The sequence below is a fragment of the Sorex fumeus genome, unplaced genomic scaffold (genome assembly GCF_029834395.1).
Source record: "Sorex fumeus unplaced genomic scaffold, SorFum_2.1 ptg000003l, whole genome shotgun sequence".
NCBI lineage: Eukaryota > Metazoa > Chordata > Mammalia > Eulipotyphla > Soricidae > Sorex > Sorex fumeus.
Genome location: NW_026606060.1, coordinates 40,408,577 through 40,420,414, shown reverse-complemented (window position 1 = coordinate 40,420,414; position 11,838 = coordinate 40,408,577). Strand labels below are relative to the sequence as shown.

Here is an 11,838-nt window from a genome sequence, read left to right as displayed (position 1 = left end):
AGAAATCATTTCTGGTGGGACTAAGGGAACCATAAGAGATGCCAGGAATTGAACCCAGGTCGACCATGTGCAAGACAAGTTCCAGCCCCTATTTATTCAAATTTAAATCTAACTATTTAGGATTTTAAATGGGAGGTTGGAGAGATAGTAGAGGGGTAAAGACCCTTCCTTGTATGAAACTGATCCAGGTTAGGTCCCTGGTACTACATATGGTCTCCCAAGCACCATCAGGAGTGATCCCTGAACAACACCCAGTGTGGTAAACCCTCTACTCCCCTGTATCCTTTATTCTTTTTTTTTTTTAATTTTTATTAGTGAAACACCATTGTATTCTTTATTCTTGAAAAAGAAAATTCAAGTCATCTTTAATCTCATTTACTTTCTTAAAAAGCTTGAATTTCATTCTGGTTGAAATGAGCAATATGAAAGTATAATTTTGTTTTGTTTTGTCTTGTTTGTTTTGGGTCCACACCCCCAAAGCAGTTACTCTTGTAAGGAGTTACTCTCAGTGTTCAGAGATCACTCCTGGTGGGGTTTGGGAAACCATATGTGGTTCCAGGGATTGAACTGGGGTCTGCTGTGTGCAAGGCAAACACATAAACCCCCAAAATACCTCTTCAGCCCATATTATTTGTTTATTTTAGTTTCTGTTTTTTTAGATCACATCTAGCAGTGCTGAGGGCTTACTCCTGGGTCTGTGCTAAGGAATCATTCCTGGAATCTCTTGAAGGACCATATACAGAGTTGTAGATCAAATGAGGGCCAACTACTTGCAAGGTAAATGTTTTACCTACTGCACTATCTCTCTTCCCCCAGACGTTTTCCTTTTGTCTCACACATGCAAGGTAAGCATTATGCCACAGACTATACCCAGGTCTCCATTCACTTTTTGTTAATCTTTTACATTGTTTTCTAGGCATAAACGTATATAATTTCAACTAATAAAATAGTGTAGTACAATGATTTATTGTTCTGTAACTTTTTTTTGTATGGTGGAAAAGAAATTGTATTTAGGATTAGCCAGCTGGTCTGTTTAGATGATCCCAATTTTGTTGGCAACATCCAAGGTGTCATAATCAGGAGCCAGCCTAACATATGCCTTTTTCTCTCCATCAGGCCTAATCAGGGTGTTTACCTTGGCTACATCAATGTCATAGAGCTTCTTCATAGCCTGTTTAATCTGATGCTTGTTGGCCTTGATATCCACAATGCACACACGTGTGTTGTTATCTTCTGTTTTCTTCATGGCTGACTCAGTAGTCAGAGGAAACTTGATGATGGCATAATGGTTAAGCTTGCTTCTCCTGGGGGTGCTCTTCCGAGGGTATTTGAGTTGCCTTCTCAGCCACAGTGTTTTGGGTCTTCTGAAGGTGGGTGATATGCAAATCTTTTTCTTTTTCTGGCTGTGGACACCTTTCAGCACTGCTTTCTTGGCCTTCAAAGCTTTGACTTTGGCTTCAACTTTGGGAGGGGCAGGAGCTTCCTTCTTGGCCTTTAGCGCCATCTTCGTAATAAGTGTTCTGTAACTTATTTTCTCACCAATTAGTATAGGGTGTACATATTTCCATATCATTTAGGGTTTTTTTGAGACTATGTTTATAATTATAAAATGTTAATTTTATGGAGGAGGGTGGGTAGAGTTTCCCTCCCCACCCCGAGCAGAGCCCCGGCTGCTGAAGACCTCTGGTTCCAGCCACAGCCATGCGTAAGACCACTCTCCACACGTTCGGATGAGCCTCACACATGAAGGAACCGGCAGAGGAACCCAGGTGTGCGGGACCCTGGGTGTAGATCTCCAAGACTGCTCAGATTGGAACTGGGGCCTCCTCCACCCAGATCCCCCATCTTCCAGTATGTAGGCATTGCCCACCAACTACCCCGGCGCCATGTAATCCCATCAATGGCCAAGACCCAGAGAGTATAAAACCCTGCTCCCAGAAGCAAGCAGCTGCAAAGGCAGCCGCATGACATCTTATTATCTAGTTCTTACTCTGGAGAACCTGGCAGGCTACCAAAAGTATCCTGCCCACATGGCAGAGTCTGGCAAACTCCCCATGGTATTCAATATGCCAAAAACCAGTAACAATGATGGGTCTCATTCTCCTCAAATGTGGCACTTTTTAAAATCTCAGGGCTAGGACAAAGGAGACGCTATTGGGGCCTGCTCAAGGCAATCGATGAACAACAGGATGACAGTGATACAGTGATACAGTGATGGATATAATGTAACTCATTTGGTTAATGATATTGGGCTTTTTTCCTTTGAAATTTGATCTTGTCAGCATATTTTCATTGGATATTTTCATTGCTAACTTTTTTTGGGGGGCCCCACTTGGTGGTACTCAGGACTTACTCCTGGCTCCGTTCTCAAGGTAGGCTTGGGGGCCCATATGGGATGCCAGGCATCAAACCTGGTTTGGCCACATGTGAGGCAAATGCCCTACCTGCTGCACTACTGCTTAGGCCCCATAGCTAGATTTTAAAGCTTATCTAAATTTTTTTTTATAAACCTTTCTTTCTTTCTTTCTTTCTTTCTTTCTTCCCACTGAATTTCTATAAAGGATTGCATGGGTTCTTATTTATTTATTTATTTATTTTTTAGGGGTGGGGGGGCGTTCTTATATTTTAAAAAACAGGAAACGTTTGTATATTTTCTCAATATAGAGAAAGGTACACTTAGTTTTTGATATATATAAATAATTCAGTTGGAATAACACTGTCACAAACACTGTCCTCCCATGTTTATCAATTTGCTTGAACGGGCCCAATAATGTCTCCATTTTGAGACTTGTTGTTACTGTGTTTGGCATATTGAATACCTCACGGGTACCTTGCCAGGCTTTGCTGTGCAGGCGAGATACTCTCAGTAGCTTGCTGGGCTCTCCGAGAGGGGTGATACCACCCTGAACGTGCCCGATCTCGTCTGATCTTGGAAGCTAAGTAGGGTCGGGGCTGGTTAGTACTTGGATGGGAGACCGCCTGGGAATACCAGGTGCTGTAGACTGAACTTGAAATTGGAATAACATAAAAGAAAAATAAAGTTACTTCTGCTTTGTTAAATAAACTATATTACCATGATTTACCAAGTTGTTCATAATACAGTTGTTTCAGACATTAAATGTTCCAACACCAATCCCACCACCAGTGTGGCCTTCCTCCCATCCACCACCCCAGGCTACTCCCTTGTAGGCACAAGCAAATTTACTTCATTTTGTTTGTTACAGTTCTTTTGCAAATGGAGTTATCAAAACTTAGATCACTAAGAGTCAATTTGTGATAAGTCTCAAAGGTGGTGTTAAAGTCATTGTCTTAGGATCTGCTGCACTGGTTAGTGCTAGCTGCGCCTCCTGTGCTGTTGCTTAGGCTCATTGAGTTTGGTGGGCTTCTATGCAACTATCAGACTTGCTATAATTTTCCTGAACTGACAATACTATGAAATTCATCAGTGTCTTGCGACTGGTTACGCATGACCATATTCTCCAGGAGCTATCAGCCTGGGGCAATTTGGTGGCTTGGCAGTTTGATGAGGTTTAGTTGTGGAACTGGGCTGTTAGGTGTGATTTCGGGCTGATGTGCCTTCTGGCAGAAATAGGAATCAGTCCGATACCCTTCTAAGAAGGTTCCAGAGTTCTCAGCCTGGATTTGTCTACCAGGAAAAATGAGGCAGCGTTATGTTCTTTTGGAGATTAGTTGTGGAGATGGGGCTACTCCTGGTTCTAAAGGTAATTGCTATCAACACTCTTATGAGCAGTATTTTAGCCTTTCAATGCATACATACACTTAAAAAAAATTGAGATCTGACTCTATATTTGAATTTGGCAACCTTATTATTTATTTAGTTTTGGGTTTGGAATCGCATCTAGCAGTGCTCGAGGCTTCTTCCCTGCTCTGTGCTTAGGGGTTGTTCCCAATAGTGCTCAGGGAACTTGAGGTTCCAGGGACTGAAGCCTGAGCAGCCAGATGCATGGCAAGCAACTTAATCTCCCATGCTTTTTCCCCACATCCAACTGTGTTTAGGGTTTACTCAGTGCTCTGTGGCAGGAGTCACTTCTGGTGAGTCTTGGGTTGCTGGGTGCAAGACAAGTGCCTTGCCCACTATATTATCTCTCTAGTCCCTGTAAAGAGTTTTAAAAACTCCTCATTCTTCCTTTAAACAGAGTCTCATGAGGGCTGGAGAGATAGAAAGCATATAAGATGCTAGTTTACCTTGCATGCATGGCCAGAAGTGACCCCTGAGCACAGAGCCAAGAATAAGCCCTTGAGCACAGCTGAATATGGCCCAAGCCCCACACCCCCCTATTCAAATTTCTAATCTACAACTTTTGTTTTTCACCTTTATAAGAATCTACAGCACTGATAATTTAATTTATGAGACTGTAAAACTTGACTGTACTCTACCACAATCACCTAAAACCTGAAACTCACACAGTAAAAAGGATAGCAGCAATGAAATACCAACTAGTATTTGGGTAGATTGCATTCTCATGGGATTTGCGTTTTTTCCCCCTCTTACAAAGGCAGTATTTAGAATTTCCTGTACTGAAGATTGGTTCGAAGGGGGATGGATGAATTCAGTTCAGTCAACTTTCTGCCTCTTGCCATCTCCTCCCTACCAGAAGACTAAAGACCACGTGGCATATATAAATAGCGTCAGCTGAGAACATCCTCATATCTTTACCCCTCTCATCACTGTGCTGGGCCCATCACTGATGTTGCAATTAGAGTACTGATTTAGCTCTGAAAGACATTGCAAATGATCCACTGAGAAGGATGGTATTTATATCAGTACTGACTGATGAAGACTTTGTCAACTGTACTTTTGGCAAATCATCCAGAGGCTTGCCCCTGGGTTAATCTGCTTCTCATTATAACTGATGATCCATGATGATGGACTTTCAGTACCATGTGGATTAGACAGGGTAGCATGACGTGGAACAGATTTTTGTAATACTGAGAATTAAGGGCCTACTAAATCCAAAGTACAGGAGTAAACTGAGGAAGTGGAGAGCTTAAGAAATATGCATATATATATATCCTCTACGCCAATAGGAATTAGAACTTCTGCATTTTACGTTTTATAGTCTATTTCAACAAAAGAGAAAGGAATTGAAAATAGTTGACTGCATGGGTCAGAAAGAGTACAGCGGGTAGGGTGCTTGCCTTGCATGCAATTAACCTGGGTTTGATCCCTGGCACCACATATAGTTTCCTGAGCCTTTCCAGGAGTGATCTCTGAGCAAAGACCCAGGAGTAAGCCCTGAACACTGCTGGATGTGACCCATTCTACCCTACCTGCCCCTCCCAGCCCTCAAAATAGAAAAGAAAAATAATTGACTACTTATTAATAGCTTACCATAGAAAAGTTAAGCCAGTATATGTTGTCCTTTCTCTTGTCTCTTGCTATGAGAGCTTTATAAAAGCACCAGGTCAAGGAAATGCTGCAGAATCAGAAATTCTAGGATTGTTTTGATTGTTTTATTAATTGAAAGCAAATGAATATCTATCTCCCTCCCCTTTATATATTCTCTCTCTCCTTTGAGAAAGATGAGTAATGGAAACAGGTAGGGAGTTAGGTTCACCAGCTTCCTAAGAACGTTTTTAATGGCTGGAAGCTTTGCCTTTGTCCCTTCTTTGATATAGATAATTGCTATTTATCAACCTTTGTGAAGAACTGTACATAGCTTCAGGCCTCTCTGGTCCTACTGGAATTCCCAATAGGTTATCACCTCTAAGCCTTTCCTATTAAAAATCTTTCTGTTGATCAAAAAACACTAGGAGACCAAATGATGTTGTATAGAGAAAGTCATTCATCAACATACACCAAATTCCTTTGGTAGTGTTTGTATTTTTCTTGCATTCTACATGTACTCTCTCCTTCCCCATGACCCCCATCTCTTGACTTTTTCTGCTTCTGCCTCAGGTATCCAATTAGTCTGAAGGGTCCTGCAAGTATGCAAATGAGGGAGCCAGAGGCTAATCCTTGCTGTTAAGATAAAGGGCAGAAGAAAAGGGCATTTCCTCCACACTCTCAAACTGAAACAGCCACTAGACTGAATCTTTCTATACAGGTTTGGGCCACTTAGAAAATTTTTGTGTTTATATTTTTCTTCCCTCTTACCACAGACTCCTCTTGCTTAATTTGTATTTGTAAGCAATATCATCCACAGAGTGGAAAACTCTGGGTTCCTGTACAGCCAAGGCCTTTCCCTGATATTTTTCTGCAAATATTTCCATAAATATTGTGCTTGGTGGCTATAAGCTAAGGATCATTTTTACTTTCATTTCAGAAAGGTCAAATGTAGTCTTGAAGGAGGGCAAAAAAGGAACAGAAAGTTGATATGTGATTTATTACTTAATCACTTATGTATGTATCCAGAATATATAACTCCCAGATTGAAGCAAAAATGTTAAAGAATAGACAAATTTCATGAAAAGAAACATTACATGGGGGATGAGGAAGACACTTGGTGGTTCTCATGACTTACTAGTGGCTCTGTTCTTAGGGACCACTCTTGATGGTGTTTGGAGGATTATATTATATATGATGCTGGGCGATGAACTGGGTTGGTCACATGCAAGGCAAGACACATACTATCTCTCTGGCCTCTTGAAAAGAAAATTTAAAAGATACAAATACCCAATAAATGTATAAAAAGATGTTCAATATCATTAGAAAACATGGAAATTAAAACCACAATGAAATGTTATACACATCTAAAGTGAATAAAAATCTGACACAACACAACACAACACAATACAGTAAAACTGGCAATACTTATACTGGTGAAGATGCAGAGTTACTGGAACTCTCCTCTGCTGCTGATGGGAATGTGAAATGGGCTCAACCACATTAGAAAACAGTTTGGCAATTTCTAATTATAGTTAAAATGTACTCACCATAAGATGCAATAAACACTTCTAGGTGTTTCTCCCAAAAAAGTGAAAGCTTAGTTTCACACAAACATCAATATGTAAATGTTTATAGCGGCTTTATGGTAAGTATTCCAAACTGGAAGTAACTTTGATGCTCTTCAGCTGGTGATGAAGTAATAATAGTAGTCCATTCCAAAGATAAGAATTCACTGAGAAGGAAGTAGCTATGATATATGTAAGAATCAGAGTGAATTTTAACACCTAAGGAAAGGTTTCTCAACTCCAAAACTTGCACATGATATATGTGCCATTCTGAATCTTGAGCGTTTACATGGAGTTTTTAGTACAAGAATGCAACTATATCATACACCCTAGTTCAGTCTGTCTCTGTTGCGGGGAGGCCAACTCTTTGACTGAGCTTGAAAGCTTTGGAAGTCTCAGACACAGAACAGAGAGGAAGAACAGGTCACTTGCAAGCAAGCCAAGATTAGCCAAATCAATGGGGTGACAGATGTCGCAGCCAGATTGTCCTTACGTCCTATGTGATATTGTGGAAAAGTCAAGATTATAGGGTCCCGGAGTGATAGTATTTGCATGCGGCTGACCTGAGTTTGGTCCCTGGCATTTCATATGGTCCCTGCAGGTCCCGGGCTGAGGTCTCCAAGCCTACTCGGATTGGGAGTGGGCCTTCTCCACCCAGACCCCCCATCTTTCAGTAGGTAGGCGTCACACCCACCAGCTGCTGCCAGCACCAGGTTGGTCCCATCAATGGCGAAGACGCAGAGACTATAAAACCCAGCTCCTGACATCTTATTATCTCATTCTAACTTTGGAGAACCTGGCAGGCTACCAAAAGTATCCTGCCCACACGGCAGAGTCTGGCAAACTTCCTGTGTCGTACTCAATATGCCAAATACCAGTAACAATGATGGGTCTCATTCTCCTAGCCCTGAAAGAGCATTGAATATGGCTCTTTTAAAATCTCAGGGCTAGGAAGAAGGAGACATTACTGGTGCCTGCTTGAAGAAATCGACGAACAACAGGATGATCGTGATCGTGAATATAAGCTACACTTTAATAATTTAAAGACTGATCGTCCGTAGAAAACAGAAAATGAAGGTGATTAGTAATGACATTCAATTTATTTTTCGGAGACAAACCCGTGGTGATGTTAATCAGGGTGTTAGAAGGAAGCAGGGAGAAAAGAAGGAGAAACCAACGGACCGCAGGCCCACACAGGCGGCCCTTCAGACCCCTCTAACAGTCAGGACTAGAGACAGACAGTGATTTAAGGCTGGGGAATAAATAATGCCTGTGAGGTAAAGTCTAAGGAACTGAGATCAGTTTCCCTGGCAACAAGGGACCCGAAGGGTGATTTTTAAGAAGTCTTTGATTTTTCAAGCCTCCCCAGCAGATTGATGACAATACCATTAGCAGGACTGAACAGCTCTGCTGACCTTTGGCACAGGGTAATGGGGGTGGGTCCATGAAGTCAATGGTTTCTGTGAACACTGAGGACTTTCCTGAAAGAAAATGGGTTGGTCGAGTCCTGTGGAAGGAGTCTCAAGTGAACCAAAGGGACACATGGTGGCAGTGTCTATGCCTTTATATATTAAACGGGCACACAATTACCTATCTCATAGATTTGAGGCGGTGGTGTGAGGGGCTTCCAGGTGTTGCCCGGGGGGTAGGGGGGAAGGGGGTCACTCCCTGAGATTCTCAGCAGTCAGGTCAGTGGTTCAATGCGAGGCCCTGAGGATGCTGTGCTGTTTGGGCCCTCAGGTGCTGGGATCATTGGCACCACCTTTGCAGCGCTAGGAACTGCCAAAGTCACACCCAGCAATACTTTGGGACAAAATGGTGATGAGGATGGAGCTAGGTTGGGGGAATGTCCCTAGTTCCTGTACTGGCTCATTATTCTCGTCTCCCCCACTTCATAGTTTTGCAGAGTCATGCAGAACGAGAATGTAACATTCCAATTCTCTCTATAAAGTGTAAGAAAAATGCCCGGCACCCACTCAATAAGTTTCCAATTTCCCTCTTTTCCAAAGACATAATTCTTTTCCTTTCTTGACTGAAAGCTGCAGGCATAAACATTTTGAATACGCTATTAAAAATAGCAATTCATTGTGTGTGCATGCTTTATTTCCGATACTGTTATATGCTCATCATAATTACTAGCCCATTTAATTGTTGCAGCAAGCCTATGAGGAAAGGTATCATTATTATCATCTCAATTTTGTAGTTGTAGATGCTGAAAAACAAGCGGAGTTGCAGTTGCGTCTCTTTATTGAAATAAAATGCTTTCTCTGGGGTGGATTTAACTCTCTTATGTTCTTTTTTTTCTGTAGGCAGCACCTTTGTTGCTTTTTACACTCTATAAAGTGTGTCCAAATCTCATATTTTATCTTCAAATTGAGGAATTTTGGCATGATGTAGTCACAGTGCATCGGTAACTTGCATATGTGTTAAGATTTACTGATGACGATTCCTACAAAGTTCTAGCAAGAATAAAATACTGCTGCACCCATAATTTTATTTTTGTTCCCTGTGCCTCTCACAAAATGTCCACTCTTTTGGTACTTATGTAGGTATTTGGTATTCTTCCAGGTCCAGGCAATGGTCCTACCTCGCCATTCCATGGAATTTATGAAGTACTGACCATGGCCTGAACTTTTCTTTCCAGACCCCAGGTGGGCCTTTCTTTACAGCAAGACTGCACAGGTAAATAGTCCTGCCTGTGGGGAGTTCACTTTCTAGTGGAGAGTGGACAGGCATTTGATCTCATTGAGAGCACAGTATCAGAGGTGCAAAATAGGGCAGCTCTGAATGGAGGCAGTCAATGAGAGTGAGAATACATGGTCCCCTGACATTGGAATAATAGGAAGAGACCTATAAACTGTAACGTAGGAGGGAAACTGTGAAGATTAGCCCTTTGTCAAGAGTGAGGAGATCAGGAGCCTCTGAGTAACAGAAGTAAGGAAATTTTATAAGTCAACCTGGGCGCTAAAAACTCACAACTGAGAATGAGTTAAGGGAGAGATGCTCAAATTGTTCTACCCTTGTAATTAATAAACAGCTGTATTAAAACTATTAATGGTGGTTTCCCACCCCCAGAATTTCTGATTCAATCAATCTGCTTGAGAATCTAAAAAAAAAAAAAAAAGAAAAAAAGCTGAATAGTGCTGAGGACTTGTCCTTATTCATCTAGTTTTTCACTATTATTTATTTATTTTCACTCATTTACTTTTTATTCAAAAATGTGTATTGAGCTAGGAAATATCTTTGTCTATATCTATATCTATGGACTGGAGCGATAACACAGTGGGTAGGGTGTTTTCCTTGCTCGAGGCCTACCCGGGTTCGATTCCTCCGTCCCTCTCGAAGAGTGTAGGCAGGCTACCAAGAGTATTCCGACTGGCAAGCTCCCCATGGCGTATTCGATATGCCGAAAACCGTAACAACAAGTCTCACAATAGAGGCGTTACTGGTGCCCACTTGAGCAAATTATGAACAATGGGAGGACAGTGCTACAGTGCATATCTATATCTATATATATCTACATATAAATGTAGTGGTAGAGTATTAGTTTAGCTTGTGTGAGGCTCTGAGTTTGATTCTTCTTTTCCCTTTTCAATTAAAGAACTGTGATTTACAAAGTTGCTGATAGTTAAGTTTTGGCACATAATATTTCAACACCAATTTTACCACCAGTGTTAACTTCCTCCACCAGTGTTCCCATATTCTATCCCTATTCCCAACCCCCACCCCATACTCCTATCAACTTGGCGTTACAAAGTTGCATGGCTTCAGCTTAGATCTCATGTTTTCAGTGTTGTGTATGTTTTAGATATATGGCTTTATTACTCACCCATATCATTAGTGTAATAAGACCTGATGCCTGTTTACCCATTACTTCCCATTCTCTGAGTTTGATTTTTGGTATCAAGCACTGGGGAAAGTGGCCCCTATAAAAAGTGTTTAATGAACAACTATTGTGCATTAGCTATAGTCTTATTAGGCAGTAAAACAAAACAAAATTATCTGAGTGTATTGATTATTCAATGTGACACTTACGTTGTTCTTAGGTCCTTTTCAGGAATGTAAAGAAAGTCAAGATATGTGAACACTTACTAAGTGATTTAAATTTTACACCACCATGTGTTAGTCCCACATTTTATTGTTGAGAAAAATGAGGCACAGAGAGGTAGATTAACTTGCCTAAAATCACACAATTAGTGGTTCACAGAGCTGAGAGGCTCCAGAATGATGGTGTCCTTAATCACAAAGCATTACTATCTCTTTTTTACCTATATCCATGATAAGTCAAAAAACAGTGCTTTATAAATATTTCCTTGGACCTGGAGAGATAGCACTTGCCTTGCACATGGCTGACCTGGGGTTGATCCTCAGCACTCCATATGTCCCCTGCACCCTACCAGGAGTTATCCCTGAAAGCAGAGCTTTAAATTAGCCCTGAGCATCACCAGATGTGGCCCAAGACAAAAACAAAAACAAATTATATTTCTCTGAATCAGGACCAAGGATGTAGACTAGAGAACATCTGGCATGCACAGGGCCCAGGTTAGATCCCCTACACAGCATACTCCTGAGCACTTCCAGGTGTAGCTCTGATGACTCCTTACAATGCTGGCGAGTCCCCCCTACCCCAAGGTGAAAACAGACAAAAAATATTTTTCAAACCATGGGAAATACAGAAAACACAGTTATCTTTACAGTAAAGAAAAATGGGTTGAAGAGATAGTACAGGGCTTAAAGCTCTTTCCTTACATCCTGCCAATCTCACTTGGCACCCCCCTTGGGCGCCACATATGATCTCTTGAGCACAGCCAGGGTTCACTTCTGAGCACACTGGTAGTGTGCCATTCACAGGAATAGCCTCTGATCACAATGATCATGCAAATCCATTCGATTTGACTGATTGTGACCAAAAGATCTTAAGCC

At 41.5% G+C, this 11,838-nt stretch overlaps 1 protein-coding gene and 1 pseudogene across 1 annotated transcript; one reads left to right on the top strand and one right to left on the bottom strand.

The window, feature by feature from the left end:
* Positions 1-995: 995 nt before the first annotated feature.
* LOC130027337 (60S ribosomal protein L23a-like) lies at positions 996-1,504 on the bottom strand. Its single transcript, XM_056118011.1, has one exon. It carries the CDS (start codon positions 1,502-1,504, stop codon positions 1,034-1,036), a length of 471 nt encoding a protein of 156 aa, XP_055973986.1. The 3' UTR covers positions 996-1,033.
* Positions 1,505-2,885: 1,381 nt separating this feature from the next.
* Positions 2,886-3,004, top strand: LOC130029020 (uncharacterized; annotated as a pseudogene).
* The last annotated feature ends 8,834 nt before the right edge of the window (positions 3,005-11,838 follow it).

Excerpts from the sequence above, each read along its gene's own strand:
- LOC130027337 (XM_056118011.1), bottom strand. The coding sequence starts at position 1,504 with ATGGCGCTAAAGGCCAAGAAGGAAGCTCCTGCCCCTCCCAAAGTTGAA.